The sequence below is a fragment of the Nomascus leucogenys genome, chromosome X, assembly GCF_006542625.1.
Source record: "Nomascus leucogenys isolate Asia chromosome X, Asia_NLE_v1, whole genome shotgun sequence".
Classification (NCBI taxonomy): Eukaryota; Metazoa; Chordata; class Mammalia; order Primates; family Hylobatidae; genus Nomascus; species Nomascus leucogenys.
Window position 1 is genome coordinate 30283417 of NC_044406.1, and position 20907 is coordinate 30304323.

The 20907-nt window shown below is 37.2% G+C and overlaps 1 protein-coding gene across 2 annotated transcripts in view; it reads right to left on the reverse strand.

The window, feature by feature from the left end:
* DMD (dystrophin) overlaps positions 1–20907 on the reverse strand; it is a 1770560-nt gene that overhangs the window by 703357 nt on the left and 1046296 nt on the right. For both annotated transcript variants that reach the window (XM_030807549.1, XM_030807550.1), the window contains one exon: positions 10630–10738. In XM_030807549.1, the coding sequence (XP_030663409.1) occupies positions 10630–10738 (109 nt within the window). The remainder of the gene's footprint in view (positions 1–10629; positions 10739–20907) is intronic.

Below are 20907 nucleotides of genomic sequence, written 5' to 3' on the forward strand. Positions count from 1 at the left end.
AATAAAGTGACATTGGAGATTGGCTAGTTTGTTTTATTTCAATATTGTCTCTCATATACATATATATATAAAATCTCTTATATATATGAGTTTATATATAAATATATGAGTTTATATATAAATATATGAGTTTATATATATAGTTTCCTATATAAAAACTATATGGGTATATAGCTATCTGTATATATAACTATATATAGTGACATGTAATATATATATAAACTATATACAGTTATATGTCTATATAGCTATATATATAGTGATGTAATTTAGTTCCTGGTTTTTAATATTGGAGAACAATTATGAGTTTTTTTGAAGGTGTGATAATTATTCCAGAAGTAGGAATTGAAAGTAGTATAATTTTGACTTTTTTTTCCTATTGTAGGTTTATATTGTAATTTAAGTGGGTACTGGTATAGTTAGTGCTGCTAGCAATTTTACCTAAATATTAGGATACCTAGATTGTTTGTCTAATGAACTCAGCATGGGCTGGCAAGCACTTTGGAAATAAGAGTAAAACATATTTTCATAAAAATACTGAAGATGAGAGAAGGAATACACCTTATGAATTTTAAGAGGAAGGTAGCATGTAAAGCAGAGGTTCTCAAATTTGATTTCAAGACACAGTCAAGAATGAGGGTTTAAGAATGAGACAGGGGTTATATCTGGCCTGGAAGATTTGCATCAATGCCATAGAATATCCCTCTTTGATCAGCACTGTAATCTTAAAAAAATAGGACTTACTACTGAGAGTGTGAAAATACATATATCTGTCAGCTGTGTCTCAGCAGGGAACAAAGTTGAGATACATAAGAATATTGAAGAGCACTGAAATTAAACTCAGGAGATATGGGGTTGGGTCCAGATTCTGCCACTAAACAGCTGGTCAAGCATGCAATCACTTAATCTTCTTGGTATCATTATTATTACATGGGAAGGTTGATGTATTTGATCTATCTGTAAAATAAATGTACTTGTTCACTTGACCAAAAAATATTAGTGCAATACCTACCATATGCTAGTCATTGAATTATAGCTAGACACACCTGGTATTTGGCATGTAAAGGTAGGAAAAGGGTATATAGACTTTATGATGTGACAGAGTCATGGGTAGACCAGTAATTATGGAACAGCCTCCAATTCTGAAGCTCACAACAGAAAAATAGTATGGAAAACACTTGGAAGGGTAGGAGGAGGGCCACAGAGATGTTAAAAATTTGAGAAACAGCTTTTTTGTTGCCAGACCATGGGGACTCATCTGATTTAAGATAGAAAAGAAAAGTGGGAAGGAGATTAAATAACAGACCTCAAAGAATGAACACTGTCAAAATGTACAGTAAGCATAAATGTACTTTTCCTATTCAAATAAAAATAATTTAGACAGTAACTGGAACTTAGGTTAGGTAGTTGAAAAACTGTCAAGTATAGCAGATTGGTAGAACTCCATCTGCTCTTCACTTTTTAAGAAGAGAGTTGGCAGTTACCCTTCTAAGATTGCTTCTAATAGAATGAGAGCCTTTCCTGAGATAGTGGAAAAGAATGAATGACTGTTCAAATACTTTTCAGACCACAATCTTAAAATCGACAATTGGAGTACAAAACTGCTACAATTTCCTTTTGAAATCTTGTTTCTTTGAAGGTAAAGTTATATTCAATTTTAAAACTATTCAGTGACGTTTTAGGAAATACTAGGAATACATGTTGAAGCCTTCCATTTTGAGCGGTAGGGTACTTATTCTCATAAATATGCCTAAATAGCTCTGGTTTCTTCGTCAGAGTATGACAGTCAAGATTATGGTATACTCTGTAGTGATTTCAAGCAGAAGTCCTTTCTTGAAGAGTGTTAAATAGCATAAGAAGGTTAAAGTAAGTTTACTGTAATTAATACTTTATTTCTGTTAAAATGCAGGACATAAGTAATCAAAAAATCTCTAATCATCAGAATTGATGTTAGCCTTCTCTGTTTCCTAAAAATGATGAATTAGAGCTTCTCCTCCTTCATCAGGTCAGACCCCAAAGCACAACCCTAACTGGAAATGGTAACCATGCAATAAAACTACCAAAAGGTTAAGAGAGGGAGAAGAAAGGGAACTTCATCACAAAATGGATAATTAACATCTAAATGCTGAATACTAAATACTAAACAGTAGAATTTTCACATTCTATCACTGTCTTGGATGTTAACAACGATGCCATTGTAGTGCCTTTCCTGTTAACCAGTGAGCATTGTTGAAGAACCTGGCCTGGGACCAGGGACCCCCTACTGCCTACATAGAAAGACTTCCTTCTGATGAGTGAGAGCAGTGCTGGGGCCTCACCAGCCAGGGCTTTCTGTTGTCACTCCCCTTTCTACAGTGTGACACATCTCATTGTATTTCAAGCACTCTTACCTCACTGATACATACAAATATGAATTTTTAAATTAATTAACTAATGTCAAGAGTTAAGGAGTCTCTCCAGCTGCTCCAAGGTCTTGAAGTATCTTGGGATAGGGTTTAAAATTGATTTATTTTGTTATTGGAACTGATTAAGGGTCTTCACATTTTTTGTACAAAAGCTTGCTCCTGACGTATTAGACTTTGAGGAAGTTTTCAAGGTTTAGAGGCTGTAACTATAAAAACGGCAATAGTATAGCCATGTCGTAAGTGTTTTTAGCAGAGAAATCATCTGATAATGAGGAAGAAAAAGACTTGGCCTCACTGAAATTTATTTGCCTAATCCTAAAGGTTCACCTGAAGCAGAATCAACAGTGGAAACATAACCAAAACAGGAAAGGGTGTGGGTTATACACCCCTCCCCTGCCATGTTTCTATTAATGAGAAGGATCAGGACCCAAGAGAGGAATAAGAATGCAAGAACTAATTGCCATCCTCTTTTTCCTTCGCTGCAGATAAATGAAGGCCATTTTCACAAAAAAATATGATCATTGCAGATAAATGTAGGGTATTGTCACAATAAATTAATCATTTTTTTTTTGCAATTCAAGCCAAAAAAAGTAGTATGACAAAAGTACATTTAAGTGCCAAGTAACCTCATGCTTTAACTGCCTAGATATTTAAAGTATTATTGAAATGGAAATGGAATGCTTTACTTAACTTTGGAGAGGTGAGTGAAGTTCAAATTAAAATGTATAAATCACCATGGAATACTATGCAGCCATAAAAAAGGATGAGTTCATGTCCTTTGTAGGGACATGGATGAAGCTGGAAACCATCATTCTCAGCAAACTATCGCAAGGACAAAAAACCAAACACCGCATGTTCTCACTCACAGGTGGGAATTGAACAATGAGAACACATGGACACAGGAAGGGGAACATCACACACCGGGGCCTGCTGTGGGGTGGGGGGAGGGGGAGGGATAGCATTACGAGATATACCTAATGTTAAATGACGAGTTAATGGGTGCAGCACACCAACATGGCACATGGATACATATGTAACAGACCTGCACATTGTGCACATGTACCCTAAAACCTAAAGTATAATAAAAAAATAAAAAAATAAAAATGTTAAGCAAAAAAAATAAATAAAACAAATTAAAATGTATAAATAACCTTATATGTGAGGATTTGATATTCAATTTAAATAGAGACTTCAAAAAATTCAAATGGAGATAAATAAATCACTGCTTGATATATGGTGTACTGATTAATAGCATAAGCTCTGGAAACATAGAGACTTATTTCTGAATACCCACTCTGTCACTGACTAGCTCTGTAACCTTGGACAAATTATTTAATCTTTCTGACCCTTGGTTATCTCATCTATAAAATGGGAATTGCAACATAACTTACTCAAAGGGTATAACTGTGGCACTAATTCTAAGACTTGTATTAATTTAGGTTTGCTCAGAAGTAGACCCTGAGATAAGGATTTAAATACAAATAATTTAATTGGGAGCTGATCCCAGAAAGCCATGGTAGAGGAGAAGACAGAGCTGTAGAGCTGAAGATATATATGTCAGTTGTATCTCAGCAGGGAACAAAGTTGAGATATATAAGAATACTGAAGAGGACTGAAATCAAACTCAGGAGATGTGGGGTTGGATCCAGATTCTGCCAAAACGGAAAGGAAGCCTATACGTGGGAAGGAAGCCTATACGAGGCACGCTAATAAGCATGCTTAGCATTGTGGTCAACTGCCCAATCCACTGGAGATTTTTAGTGTGGAACATGCATTGGAGGTGTCCTACCCAAGGGGAGAAGAAGGTGGGATATTTATTGATATAGTTTGGCTGTGTTCTCACCCACATCTCATCTTGAATTGTAACTCCAAATAATCCCCACGTGTTGTGGCAGGGACCGTGTGGGAGGTAACTGAATCCTGGGGGTGGGTTTTTCCTGTGCTGTTCTCCTGATAGTGAATAAGTCTCATGAGATCTGATGGTTTTATAGAGAACAGTTCCCCTGCACATGCTCTCTTGCCTGCTGTCATGTAAGAAGTGCCTCTGCTCCTCCTTTGCCTTCTGCCATGATTGTGAGGCCTCCCCAGCCATGTGGAACCGTGAGTCCATTAAACTACTTTTTCCTTTATAAATTACCCAGTCTCGGGTATTTCTTCATAGCAGTATGAAAACTATGAAGACCAACACATTTATCCCCCAGCTTGTGTCCATTGGTTAAGTGCTATTCCAGAGATATCTCCTCCCCAGCTTCCAGCCTGCTCTGCAAGTGGCAGAGCTACTCCTACAGCCAGAGAAAGGACTCAGGTAGACTCACAGGTACTTGTAGTTAGAAGCTTCATGGTTTATAGGAAGGCTGAGTGCTAAGGGGAAATGGGTAGCCCACTAAGGGTCAAATCTATCTTACCTGCCTCGTTTCTGTAAATAAAGTGTCATTGGAGCACAGCCGTGTCCCTCTATTTAGGTATTGTCTGTGGCTTTTAGTATACAATGACAGAGTTGACCACGTGACCCATAAAGCAGAAAATATTTAGTATCGTTCCTTTGCAGAAACAGTGTGTTGATCCCTTATATAGTTGGTAGCACAACTGAGACATCAGAATTTAGGCTTCTTGACCTCCAACACTGTGCTTTCCTAATTACACTTGAGACTTGTTCACTCCAAACTTAATTACAGGAAGAGATGATTTTACCAGTGTTTAATCAACTAGAAAACTCTATTAACTGGCTGTTCTATATGTCTATATACAATGGGTTATTCACTCCATAGTTATTACCAAGAGACATTTGAATCAAATATCCTGATTTGGAGTCTTCACATTAAGCATGTCTATATGCAATTTCTTTTAAAAATGCTAAATCGGATATTGTAGAACATTAATGTTCTCAGGCCCAGCAGCTTGTGGATAAGAAAGGATTCACATTGACATTTACAACCAGATTTGCTGGCTCTTTGCCTCCATCTGCCACGCAAGCCTTCAGACCCATGCAAAGTCCTGTCTACTTAAATGATTCTGAAAGTCTCTAGAGGAACTTATGGCCTTTCTTCTCAGAGGTCTTATCCAGGAACATTGAACAGCTCTGCAGGGCAAATACTGCCTGGTTTAGTGTGCTGTCCATCTCCTTGAACTTCTAAGCTATAACATCCTTGGGGTGGGGGGATGGGGAGTAGAGGTGCTAAAATAAGATGGATTTCCCTTTAGCATTCACGGCACTGGATCTCATTGGAATCCCACTCCTTGCTGCACACAGCAGAAGGGATGAATTTATTCTTCCCCACTCACTGTACATCTGTGGTAGTAGTTCTCAAAGCATAGTCCAGCATCGGCATAACCTAGGAACTTTTTTAGAGATGCAAGTCTTGGCCGGGCACAGTGGCTCACGCCTGTAATCCCAGCACTATGGGAGGCTGAGGCAGGTGGATCACCTGAGGTCAGGAGTTCGAGACCAGCCTGACCAACATGGTGAAACCCTGTTTCTACTAAAAATACAAAAATTAGCCAGGCATGGTGGCGGGTGCCTATAATCCTAGCTCCTCAGGAGGCTGAGGCAGGAGAATGGTTTCAACCCAGGAGGCAGAGGTTGCTGTGAGCTGAGATCACACCACTGCACTCCAGCCTGGGTGACAGAGCAAGACTCAGTCTCCGAAAAAAAAAAAAAAAAAAAAAAGAGACAGAGAGAGAGATAGATATGCAAGTCTCACCCCAGAGCTACTAAATCAGAAACTCTGGGGTTGAAGCCCAGTAATCTACACTTTGCGAAAAACTGGGTGGTTCTAATGCATGGTAATTTTTGAGAATCACTGAAATAGAGCATTGGATTAACATCAACACTTTTGATCTCCAGTTTCCCTCCTTTTCCCCAATGTAGTGATTTGTGTATAAATATGGTGACAATAAAACCTTCTATCCCCAATATGCATACCCCTTTGATATGCAATGTGGCATCTCCTCCTTTCAAGAGATGAAGTAACTTCCTCATCTCTTGAATCTGGGTTGATCTTTTGAGGTGCTTTGACCAATAGAACTTAGCAGAAGTAATCTACAAGTTTCAAAGCCTAGGCATCAGAAGGTCTTGTAGCTTCCACTCGCCCTCTCTTGGAACACTGCCCTGAGAATACCATGCAATGAAGCCCAATCTAGCCTACAGGATGATGAGTGGCCTTATGAAGAACCAAGGTTCTACAACCAACAGCCAGCTGTCAGATATCTGAGAGAGTCCATTTTAGACCATCTAGCTCCTGTTCACTTGCTAGATAACTGCATCCACATAAGTAACACCAAGCAAGATCATCAGAATAACTATCCAGCTAACCACAGAGCAAACTTCAGACATACAGAATTATGAGCAATAAATCACTCTTGTTTTGAACTGTTAAGTTTTGGGGTGCTTTTATGCAACAGTAGAAACTGATACGGACAGGTGTCTGAGCAACGATTGCAAGTTTGTTTTTTTTTTCCAGCATGTCGATTTGTCCTGAAAATTAAAACAATTTATACAGCTCAGGCAAGGCCACCCCATTATAATTTATAATTTAAGTAAGCAGCCACAAGGTAGTTTGGTTTAGTGTTCATAAAACAAAACAAGCAACTTTAGGCCTCAGCTTCTACATCTATAAAAGAAGAATACTCAACTAGATAATAATTGTAATAATTATTCCAAGTTTGGATTTCTATGGTTCTAAGAAATTCAAATAGAGTGAACCAATTTTTTTCTACTTCTTAAGTAGAAAAAACACAGAAACAGGCCAGTCAAGGTGGCTCATGCCTGTAATCCCAGCACTTTGAGAGGCTGAGGCAGGCGGATCACTTGAGGTCAGGAGTTTAAGACCAGCCTGATCAACACGGAGCAACCCTGTCTTTACTAAAACTAGTAAAATTAGCTGGGTATGGTGGTGCGCACCTGTATCCCAGCTACTTGGGAGGCTGAGGCAGGAGAATCACTTGAACCTGAAAGGCAGAGGTTGTAGTAAACTCAGATCGCACCACCGCATTCCAGCCTGGGCAACAGAGCAAGATTCTGTCACACACACACACACACACACACACACACACACACACACACACAGAGAGAGAGAGAGAAAAGAAACAAAGAAAAGAAAAAACACGGAAACATGTATCACTTTTACTCCAGATACGTTTAAGATTGAGTTAAATTATATTAACTGCTGGCCAGCTGCATCCGTATCTGTAATTTTCCATTAGGTTCTTGGACAGAGAGATAGTGTAAAGCACAGCAACAAAAGAAAACACAAGCTTTGGAGCTTGACACATGGATTGAAACCCTGTCTAGCTGTGTGACCTTAATCTAGCTATTTCCCCTCTAAACCTCGGACTCCTTAATCTTTAAAAATTATCTATAACTATATGTTCTTTGCAGTTATTTTGAGGATAAAGACATATATGTTAAAGCTACACACATATGTGTAGCTTTAATAGTAGGAATGCAATGGAAAAAATTTGCTATAATGAATTATAAATTCTATTACATTGTAATATAGTACATGAAATAATATACACAAGAAGCATAATACAAATTAGATTTTCTTTTTTTATATTGCATTTATTTCTGATTAACTTCCTGCAAGTCAGGAAGTCAGGAATAGAAACAATTCTTTATTCTGATATTTGAACCACCACAGTAAAGAAAAAAGAAAATCTTATTTTAATAAAAGCAGCTCTGAATTTAAATGACTACCTGTTGTTTTTTTTTCATTCAACATTTGTGTATTTAACTTCTTGACTTTATGCTCAGATCCGTTTCGGTTTGCTAAAGAGGATGAAAAGCACCTGCTTTTGAGAAAATTCCTCTTTCCCTTAATTCTTTTTTAGCACTACCACAACTCTGCCAGCTATCACCAACAGCTTTGAGCTGAGGGCATTCCCAGACTCTCCATACTGGCAGCAATGTGGAGGGCACAGGAGAAGACAAGAGTGGTGGGGGGTGATGAGACCCTCATGTTGGGGAGAAGGAAGTAGGGCAGTGCTATGAAAGATGAATATCTCTCATGGCTTCCATCACACTTCCCCTGACCCACTCCTCTAGTTTCACTGATCTCCTTAATATTCCGTCATCTTGTTCCTACTTCAGTATCGTTGCTCAGTCTTTTCTCTCCCTGCCTGGAATAATTTTCCCAGAAAAACACCAGGCTCACTTCCTCACTTACATCAGTTTTCTGATGTTCTCTTAATAGACGAGCTTCCCTGACCACACTATAGACAATAATACCCTCATCCCATCTCCCTGATTAGTTGTTCTCTGTCATGGTGTTTCTCAAATGTCAATGTGCACAGGATCCACCTGGGGATTCTATTAAAATGCAGATTGTGATTCAGTGGGTCTAGGATAGGGGCCTCAGATTCCGCGTGTCTAACAAATACCCATTGACATCAATCTGTAGACTACACTCTACAGCACTTATAATTATTGAGACAGTATATATTTTCTTCATTAGTTTATTGTCTTTCTCTTTCAATTACAATATATGTTTTATGGAAGGAGAGACTTTTATCTTATTCTATGCTGTATTCGCAGCACCATTATGATGCTCAACACACGAGAGTTAATAAATAAAGTGGATGAATTATATATGTTGCTGGAAATCAAAACTGGAACTTTCAATGTATTTTTCTTATAAACATTGTTACATTTAGGTAAATTACACGTTAAATGGATTTCGGTGCCCTGGTTTTGGAGCCTTCCTACCATGCGTAACGTGGCTTATATGGGACATAAACTCTAAGTTCAGAGTTTAATGAACTTATAAAAAAATCATTGGAACATAATCTCTTCATAGAGTTACAGAATCTGAGGCTGAACATACCAGAGACAGCCAGAAAACAGACACCAATAAATGATAACACGGGAACAAACTATGCATATTCGCTAAGGGAACCAAAAATTACAGCTCATAAAAAGAAATAAACCTGACATAGTTAGTTGAATATAACCCTGATATAGCAATTTTAGTGTCCCAGATTGACAAAAAAAAAAACCATACTGCTTGCATATCTTTTTCAAGTCTCCAAAGTCGTTAAATCTAACTCTGATGACTGCTGAGAAATCCCAGAGGGCACATGAGATGCACTGTCCCCAGATCGTAGGGCTTCTTTTAATCCAAGCACTATTTATGCCTTCTAATGAATTATGATTGTGTGACCCCAGGTGTGATTCTTCCAGTTCAGTATTTTTCTACTTGACATAAAATAAAAATCAACTTTACCTGAAGAACCAGTCACCATGCTTTAATGCTTCAATCATTTGATCTTTGAAAAGTAGACAAGGCAAAAAAAAAAAAACACCAAAAAAAAAAAAAAACACCCAAAGATGTTTTTAGTTCTGCCTAATTATAGAATGGTACAGCAAAGAGGTTTTCTGGCTTCTTTCCCCTGAGAGTCAAAGCCAGCATTAACATTGCCATGAGAATTTATGAATACCTTCTATCAACAACTGAATAGGAAAGAAAATAAAATAGACTGAAAATATGCAGTGAAAACAAAACTACAGCTAAACGAAGAAATATTCCTCCCCCAAGTCAGCTTGTGGTCCTCACAATCCATTTTTCTTTTTCTTGAACTAAAAATCGGAGAGCTCTTAAAATTTGTTTGCAAATGGGACAGGGAGAGGTACTAGTAGGACTGTGTGTGTTTCTGTGGTTTCTGTGATTTTTGTAGACATATCTGTCCCTCTTCAGGGACAATGCACACATCCCCGGATGCTAGGAATATTGGTTGTTAATGGTGTTCCTTACTACGAATTGCCTTCGGCCTCAGAAAACTTGTCCAAATTGTCCTTCCACTCTCAGGCAGCAGCCAGCCCATGGCCAATGGCTGGCTGGATCGGGAATACAAAGGTCAGGCCCATCGCCTGTAATTCAGGACAGCTCTGCACAGCCAGCCCAGATGTAGGGCTCCTGTGAGACTGGCTTAGGCCTCTGTTGCAGACAAATCACATTTCAGACTCTCCCACAATCTCCCTTGTGCTCTTCTCTTCCTTGTGGGTGTATCTCCAGAGAACATTCCCCATATCCCGTTGTCATGCAACACTCTGAATCAGAGTCAATTTCCAAGGAATGTACTCTAAGACTTTTTGCATAGTCAATAACACAAAGGTTTATCTTTATCTTTAGAATTGAAACAAATGTTCTCTCTCACCCAGTCATCACTTCATAGTTGCACTTTTGAACAAATAGCTAGAGCCAAAGAGAATGGGATCCAGTATACTTACAGGCTCCAACAGTGGTCAGTCCAGGAGCTAGGTCAGGCTGCTTTGCCCTCAGCTCTTGAAGTAAACGGTTTACCGCCTTCCACTCAGAGCTCAGATCTTCTAACTTCCTCTTTAATAGAAAAGCATACACATTACTTATTTGATTAACGCTTTGAAGATAACTCAATTCATGAACATCTTAATCCATTTGGTGAATGTATTATTGGATTTCTATTATATTTTACTTCTAAATTAACTTTAGTGCATAGAATTTCTTTTAAAGGAATTATAATTATTTTAGCCAACCACCTTACAAATATTTATCGATTGCTCCATACAAAAACTCTTTCTCCAGGCATAATTTTATTTAAAGGAAGTAGAGTGCAAACATTAGTGAAAACAAACCAACAAAAACAGTTCCCTCTCAGCAACTAGCTTAATTCTTGAAGAGTATCTATTGTGGTCGCATACTAAAATTATCCAGATAACTTTAGAAAAATCCTAATGCACTGGCTCACCCCCAGTCAATTATATCAGAATCTCTTAAAGGGAGGGGCTGCAGTGGACATGGGAATATGCTACTCAGAGCCCCCTTCAGAGAAAGACTCTTGTTCTAGATGATGGAAATGATGTCAGTAGACATTCTTCAGCTGTCAGTCCCTTTAGGGACTGCTTGAGCTGCAGAGAGCTGCCTTGTCCAAGGTCATGCCTTTCCCCGGGCAGCCCTCATTCAGTGGCTGATCAAGGTGAAGGTATAAAGGCCTAATTTGGCTCAAAGCAGGACAAGTTTGAAGGGCTATTTCAGCTGCAGAGCTCCCCGTGGCATAAGGCAAGCCTGTATATGGCCAGTGGTGTGCTGGTAGATGTATATCGACTGGATCTCTGATCTCAGGGTGTTTAAAAACACCTTGTTTTTGGTGTTTGCCAATTTCTGTGGTGTAAATATTCCTACCACGGTTAAATTTAAATTACCAAGAAGATAACATCAAGTGGCTGGAAAAATGCCTGACAATATAACAGTAGGCTGTCCTGAGCTGGTTCCACTTCACTGGGCAGCTAGCTATAGGATAAGTCATAGCCAGTAGAATGTGAGCAGAAGTGTTGTTTGTCAGTTTGGGGCTGAGGCTTTGAAAAATTTAGTGAGGTTTCTACATTTTTTTCCTTTCTATTGCTGGAAGCAGAAGACTCTTAGGTCCTACGGCAAATCTTTACAACTTACTGAGGAGAAAATGAAGTCCTAATGCCCTAGAGCAGTTGTTCTCATACTTTAGGATCAACAGAATCACCTGGAGACGTTGTTAATTTCTGCACGGCAGCCCCAGAGTTCTGGATTTAGTAGATGGGTGGAGCCCAATAATTTGCATTTTTAACAACTTTCCAGGTGATGTTGATGCTGATTGCTCAGGACAAAATCCTAAGATATCTATCACACCTAATCAGTTACCTGAGCATTTATCATAGACTAGATATGTACCATTCTTGAGAACATAATAGACCCTCAGATCATTTTCAATAGGATTTCATTCTCTTGCGAAACCCTAGCAGAGAAAAGCTACCAAGGGAATGGCAGGCAGAGGAAGAAGATGAACAGGACCTAGGTTTCTGCAATAACATATGTAAGAAAGCTGCTTGACTAGGAAAACATACGCTGGGTTGTCACGTGAGCAAGAAAAAAAACTCCTATTGTGTTAAGCCACTGAAATATTTAGTTCATTACAAGCAGCAATACCTTACCAGTACAGTAGCACTAGTCACAGAAGCTTTACCAGTGCCTATAAGAGATAATAGCTGCATTTTTGTATCACTGTAAATTCCTATGCTTACCTTATGAGGAATACAAATAACTTGATTGATGTTGGGTTTGGTTAAAATAAATACATTAGCAGAAATTGCATTTCTAGTCTGAAGAATCAGAGTTGGAAAAGAGCCAGAAACTACAAACTCTTTAAATAGGAATGGGAATGAACCCAACCTAACTGGAATGTTTTATATACACGTTGTAGTTTAATGCTAATCATTAATTTAATGCTAATCATTTCAATGAAACCATTATTTATTCCAGAAAAATAATTGTTCAGGTGCTACTCTGTGCCAGACTTTGTGCCAGTTACTAAGCTTACAAAACTGAAGTTAGTAACCTCTAAGCATTCACAGACATATAAGTAAATTAGAACAGAGATTTTAGGAAAAAATAGTGATTTCAACAAGACACCTTGGGGGAACAGCTTAACTCAGCCTGGAGAGGTCAATAGGTTACCCACAAAAGCTAACACTTGAATTTATTTTGAAAGATGACTAGGAAGTTTTCAGAAGGGGCCATTCAAGTGCCAGGTGGAGAAAGGGCATTTCAGACAGACGGAAAACCACGTGCAAAATGGCAAGAGGTATCGAGCCTTAAAAAAGAAATGCAGTGTGTCCTGGCTATCTAGACTACAGTGTTTATAAGTAATGGTACAGAGCTGCAAGAATGCAATTTATTAAGGCCTTGTAATGTGGGATTATTAGATTCCCTTCTAAAACCACAGAGTAGATGGAAGTGTTTAGAGAAGAGCCATATGATACGATTCGTGTTTTGCATTGTGGAGGCTTTATCAGAAGGGTGCAGAGATACGAGTTGGGAGGCTAACACGGTAATTGGAGTGGGAAGTGGTCAGCTGGACTGAAGGCTTTGGCCATACAGAAAAAGGTAGAGGGGTGTGTGTGTGTGTGTGTGTGTGTGTGTGTGTTTATTTTTCTTGCCTTTGATAGTTGAGATTTTGAGCTGGTAAACGATGAAGAGAAACTTGCCATCAAATTGTTTCTTCCAGTTGTGGGATATGATGAGGTTTCTCTTCAAATAATCTGATCAATCTTTTATTCTTTAATTCATAGTACCCCCCCCCATTTTTCTCCTTTTTCATTTTTGCCTTTGTTAGATGCCCAGGCACACCTCAGTACCAAGCGTTATCAGTACCAGCTCACATTCATTTCCTTATTTAGAAAGAGGACTAACTTTCTAGCTCATTACAGACACCCCTTCCCCTTCCTCTCCACTTGATTTTACGTGCCCACTCTATCTAAAAAAAAATCAAATGTTTAGCCAACCGGGATTAGTTTAGATTGTACGACCCGACCCCGGCCAATGGGGGGAAAGGGTACAGGGGCAGGACTTGCGTCAGGAATAAAGGCTCTCGTGCCCCTTTGTTCAGATGTGCTCTCATGGCAACTGGCCAAGGAGGCACCCCTCTGCGCAGAAGTAAAATTGCTTTGCTAAGAATCCTTTGTTTGAGTGTTCAATTTCCTTAGGATTTTGAGCATTATTCCTAACACAGTCTACCCTGTCAGCGTGTGTCTTTCGAGTCAGACTGAGTCCTCTATGCCTTGTATGATGTTTTCTTTATATCCAATCTAGTGCTTCCTAATAAGAGGAGTTCAGTAAATATTTCTGAATTGAATAAAATTAAATGAAAATTGCTACTTGAATAAAGGAAAAGAGAAAGAGACAAATAAGTTTCTTTTTCCCCAACTTGACTTCAATGTGAACTACATACCATGGATGACTTTATATATATATGGGACTTGAAGGAGCCTATGTAGGTTTTCCAGGTGTGCAATCATTTTATTAGGCTTATTTTTTCTTTTGAGACAGGGTCTCACTCTGTCACCCAGGCAGGAGAGCAGTGGCAAGATCTCGGCTCACTGCAGCCTCGACTTCCTAGGCAATCCTCCCACCTCAGCCTCCTGAGTAGCTACTCAGTACCACTACTGAGTAGTACTACTGAGTACATACATTTTTATGTAGAGATGGGGTTTTGCCATGCTGCCCAGGCTGGTCTCAAACTCCTGGACTCAAGTGATCTGCCCATCCCAGCCTCCCAAAGTGCTGGAATTACAGGTGTGAGCCACCACACCCAGCCTTATTAGGCTTTTATAAATCCTGAACCGAACTGTGTTTAAAAAGTAATCTCATAGATTAGGGTCACAAATTCAGGTCCCTATAGGGACTAGGTCGTAACAAAGGGAAGAATAAGCCTTGTCTAAATCAGAGAGCTATAATTTCAGATGTGGCTGCTGACTGCCAACAGAAAGGTGGGCATAAGTTAAAAATCAAAACACAGAAAAACAAACAAAAAATCCTGCTGATCATATTCCCTCACCAGTGTATACCGGAGAAGTTTCTCTCACATTCTTAAGGTCATAAGGAAGTACAAGAAAGTTTGTTGCTGCATTGTGGAGAATTGAGGCCAACATGGGTGTGTATGTGAAAGAAATGGATAAGGGTATATATCGAGCAATGTGGATGGATTTTTTCTTTTTTTTTTTTTTAGATAGAGTTTCACTGTTGTTGCCCTGGCTGGAATGCAGTGGTGCGAGCTTGGCTCACTGCAACCTTTGCCTCCTGGGTTCAAGTGATTCTCCTGCCTTAGCCTCCTGGTAGCTGGGATTACAGGCTTGCACCACCACACCCGGATAATTTTTGTATTTTGTATTTCACCATGTTGGCCAGGCTGCCTCGAACTCGTGACCTCAGGTGATCTGCCCATCTTGGCCTCCCAATGTGCTGGGATTGCAGGCATGAGCCACTGCGCCCGGCCATGGATGGATCTTTAAAACACAATTATGAATGTTAGAAAAGCTAAGAAACAAGATTTATAGCACAGTGTAGCTTTTATACATTTAAAATATACTTATAAATAATATATTTTAAAAGGATAAAGCAGGAAAGAAACGGGAATAGAGATATTATTGTCACATTTCAATAATTTTGCTAATTGGTTATTAAACATAACCATTAATATAAATTAAATTTTATAGATATAAAATAAACTGTGCTAAGAACAAAAGATAATATATAGTAAGGATTCATCACTTCCTAATTTAACTATCATCAGTGCTCTTGAGATTATGTCTATTGTGTCTGGCTTCAAGTCAAATCAAGGCTTTCAATGTTTTTATCCAGAATGCATGATGTTAATATTTACTAGCATATCAATAAGTGTAACTTTTTTATTTATTAAAAATCAGTCTTGAACCCAAAAGCAAACAAAAAATAATGCCTCTGATTAGTCAGGAAAACCACCCTTGAAAGTCATCACTCATGGAAGATATTTTTCTGTCCTGACATCAGAACCTAAACACTAAAAATTAAATATTGTAAGAGACTAGTGAGTAACATATTTGATCTTCCGGTTTCCCTGTGAAGTTTCTGAAACCCTACAAAGACAGAATACTAAAAGCAATGAGAAGTAACCATTCTGATAACAGAAAGTAGCAATAGGAGACAATGAACATAAAAAACTTAAAACAGAAATGTGGTAATCTTAGACATTTATCAATGAAATGACCGTTCAACATGTGATGAAATCTCATCCTATGCCATTTAATTTATAGGAAATCACCTACATGTGCTGAGAGAGAGAGAAAAGGAGACATAGTGATAGATTAGGGATTGATTTAAATACTGCTGGGGGTATGCCCATCTTTCCGCTCAGTAAGCATATTGCCCCTCAGAATGAGTGGATAAAGAGAGATCAAAGTTTGCTGTTTCTACCAGTTGACTTAGGTTCCACTTTCTTCTCATGGTGTTAAGTATCTCATTGATTTGAGTTAGCTTTAATATTTAAAGGTATGTATTTATCTTACAGTCTAGCTTCTAAAAGCAAATTAACCACTTCAACTGGGTCTCAACTGAAGAAAGGGTGCTTTGAATTTCATGTTCCTCATATATCACTGTATCACTAAACAGAGCAAAAATTGATGTGATAATGACACCCCTGAAAATTAAGAAAAGTTAATTTACATTGTGATTTAGAATCAGAAGTCTTAGGTTTTGTTCCTAATTCACTACTACTGGTTGTGTGATCCTTGGAAAATCAGATGGGTCACTAAGATTTATATCATCCTTGAAACATGGATATAATACTACCACCTAACTCATAGCTTTGTTGGAGAAACTAAACGAGATATTTTATTTGGTAAAAATGCTGTGAACTATAAAGCACTATAAATTTGTTGGTTAGATATTATGCACTGCTTAATGAAGCAAAACAGAAGATATTCAAGAAAAGTTTTCATTAAAATAGTTACAAAAAAATTTTTTTCAGTGCTTTATTAAAGGACTAGGTTTTAGTTACCTAGAAAATAACATGTTTGTACATGCAATTTCTCTTTTATTAATACATAAACTCTCAATAGTCTGTCCATTTACTCAAATATTATCTTTCCCACTCTTATTTCCAGATAGGTAAATGAGGGGTTACTATAATCTCTAATGTAGAGGTGGATTTTAAAAATTAAATGGCACTACCAATGTATCACAAATGTCTGAGGACACTGCGATGGGTCAAAGGTTCAATAAGCTCAGAACTGTGTAATTTCCAATCTTTTATAATTATTAGCAAATACTTATGAAATGACTACAGTTTTTGATTTGGCTGTTCACAAAAACAATCTTGCTACTTTTTCAAGAGTTTGGTGTACTGTAGAGTTGAAATGGATTATTTATATATTATGCAAGTTCTTTTTTGTTTTGCTTCATTTTGCTTTTCACTTCTCTGGCATTTGCCCGTATTTTCAAATCTCTCATCATTCCAATTAAGCTGTAAAATTCATTTGCATAACAAAAAATGTTTGGCTGTAGCAACTAGTCAGGTGTTCATCATATAATAAACTTTAAGCAGTGCTCAATAAAAATCTGTAAAAGGTAACAATTTGCAATACATGTTAATCATCTATAAGCAAATTTAAGGAAATCAAATAAGTACTTAAATCCCAACTTATTTAAATAGCATATCAGTGGGATAATAGTTATCAAGTCCTATTCTTGACTACATCTCCATAATTTTAAAACTTTGAATATGCTAACTAAATTGCAGGTCTAAGGTTTTCTGCACAAGAGCTCCAAACTCAACAATCAGAGTGAATTCGTGTTCTACCAAAATGGATAAACTTTGGGAGCACTTTTTTTTGTAAATGGAAAAATTAGATTTATTATAGGTGACTTTTGCAGCTGAGCATTATTCTCCATTGTATATACTTCGCTTGAAAATATTCATTAAATGTTAAGACAACTATATCAACTACGAAATTTCTTCTTTATGAAGAACAGGAATTAGTTACAAGAAAAAGTGATTTCTGAATATAGCTTTCCTTTTAAAATTTAAAATGGATAAATATTTAAGGTGATAGATACTGCAATCACTCTGATTTGATCATTATATATTATATGCTTGTATCAAAATATCACTTGTGGTAAAAGGACGGAAAAAGACATTCCATGAAAATGGGAACCAAAAGCAAGCAGGAGTAGCTATTCTTATATAAGACAAAATGGGCTTTAAAGCAATAATAGTAAACAAAAGATAAAGAAAGACACTGTATAATGATAAAAGGATTAGTCCAACAAGAAGATATTTACTACAATACTCAATTTATATGCACCTAATACTGGCGCTCCTAGCTTTATAAAACAATAGTACTAGACCTAAGAAATGAGATAGACAGCAATGCAATAATAGTGGGGGACTTCAATACTCCACTCACAGCACTAGACAGGTCATTGAAACAAAAACTTAACAAAGAAACAATGGACTTAAATTATACCCTAGAACAAATGGACTTAACAGATATTTACAGAACATTCTTCCCAACAATTATAGAATATACATTCTTATCAGCAGATGGAACATTCTCCAAGACAGGTCATACAAGAGGCCACAGTCTTAATAAATTTAGGAAAATCAAAATCATATCAAGTATCTTCTCGGACCACAGTGGAATAAAACTAAAAATCAACTCCAAAAGGAACCCTCAAAACTATACAAACACATGGAAATTAAGAAATCTGCTCTTGAATGACTTTGGGGTTAACAATGAAATTGAGATGGAAATTAAAATATTTTTTGAAATGAATAATAGTGACACAATTTATCAAAACCTCTGAGAGACAGCAAAAACAGTGCTAAGAGGAAAGTTCATAGTGTTAAATACTACATCAAAAATTCTGAAAGAGCACAAATTGACAACCTAATGTCACATTTCAAGGAACTAGAGAAACAAGAACAAACTAAACTCAAATCCAGCAGAAGAAAAGAAATAACAAAGATCAAAGCAGAACTAAATGAAGTTGAAACAAAAAAATACAAAATATAAATGAAACAAAAAGCTAGTTCTTTGAAAAGATAAACAAAATTGATAGACCATTAGCAAGATTAACCAAGGAAAGAAGAGAGAAGATTCAAATAAGCTCAAGTAGAAATGAAACTGGAAACACTACAATCTACATCACAAAAATACAAAAGATCATTCACTACTAGTATGAACACCTTTATGCACACAAACTAGAAAATCTACAGGAAATGGATAAATTCCTGGAAACATACAACCCTCCTAGTTTAAATCAAGAAGAAATAGAAACCCTGAACGCTTCGGCTGGGTGCAGTGCCTCACGTCTGTAATCCTAGCACTTTGGGAGGCTGAGGCAAGCAGATCACTAGGTCAGGAGTTCAAGACCAGCCTGGCCAACATAGTGAAACTCCGACTCTACTAAAAATACAAAAATTAGCTGGGCGTGGTGGTGGGAACCTGTAATCTCAGCTACCTGGGAGGCTGAGGCAGGAGAATCACTTGAAACCGGAAGGTGGAGGTTGCAGTGAGCCAAGATCGTGCCACAGCACTAAAGCCTACGTGAAAGAGCAAAACTCCATCTCAAAAAAAAAAAAAAAAAAAAAGAAAGAAAGAAACCCTGAACATACCAGTAACGACCAGCAAGGTTGAATATCAGTAATTTAAAAATTGACAAAAAAAGTCCAGGACCAGATGGATTCACAGCTGAATTCTACCAGACATTCAAAGAAGAATTGGTACCAATTACGATGAAACTATTTCAAAAGATAAAGAGGGAATCCTTCCTAAATCATTCTATGAAGTCAGTATCACCCTAATACCAAAACCAGAAAAGGACATAACAAAAAAGAAAGCAGCAGCACAAAAATAGCAGCACAATTTGCAATTGCAAGATATGGAACCAACCCAAGTGTCCATCGACCAATGAATGGATAAAGAAAACGTGGTATCTATATACCATGGAATGTTACTCAGCCATAAAAAGGAATCTCTTTTGCAGTAACTTGAATGGAGCTGGCGGCCATTATTCCAAGTAAAGTAACTCAGGCATGGAAAACTAAATACCATATGTTCTCACTCATAAGTAGGAGCTAAGCTATGAGGATACAAAGACATACAGAGTGATACAGCGGACTTTGGGGACTCTAGGTGGGGAGCTTGGGAGTGAGGTAAGGGATAAAAGACTATTTATTGGGTACAGTATATACTACTCAGGAAATGGATACATAAAAAATTTCAGAATTCGCCACTATAGAACTTATCCATGTAACCAAAAACCACCTATACTCCCAAAACTACTGAAATTATAAAAAATAAGCAAAATATAACTTGTACCCCACAAATACATATGTACAATTATACATATATAAAATTAAAAATAAAAAAAAAATTTAATTAAGTTTCCTAAGGTAGCTACAATTGTGGCTGCTTTCTTGCCTCATATTTTTTGGATGTTTAAAAAATATTAAATGATTTTTATGTTTTCTATCATTATGACAAGGAAAAAGCCTTCTAGAAATAGATATTATTTGATGTAGAATAAGTAAGGAAAAATAATGTATTCGTTTAATACAATCATAAAAATATCATTTGTTTAAAAAAGTAAACTAGAATATAGTTTTAAACTCTATTTGAGTTTGAGATTTTCAAAATTTAAAAATATATCTTGTGTCAATGGTTGGCATGCAATTAGTATCTACTGAATAAATAAAGGACTCTACCCACGGCTGTATATATACAGGCATACATTCAAATATTGTAACTGAAACATCTATGTCTCTTTGTCTCTCTTTTTAAGTGTAATTAGTACAACTGAGGACAAGAGGTGAAATTCAAATCTCTAAAATGTTTCCCTAATTTCAGCATGAGCTACCGAGTATATGAGACTTTTCACTCAAATATTCTCTCAGAAAAGAAAGTTGGCTCATATTCAAGACTTTATACTATCTCTTATGTCTCAATCATTTTATTGTGAACCACAATGTTGTATATTAGCCTGAAATAACCTCAAGAGATGTGATGCTTACATAAGTATTCTGACAGAATTTGCTTAATTAAAAAGGGAGGCAAAGAAAGTTGATAAATCTTTAGCAATCATTCCTAATCTATAGCTTCACAATCACTCGTGGCAGTGATCATTGTAAACAAGCCTTTTAAAGAATTTGTTAAAAAGCCAAACAACTTAAAAAGCAGAAA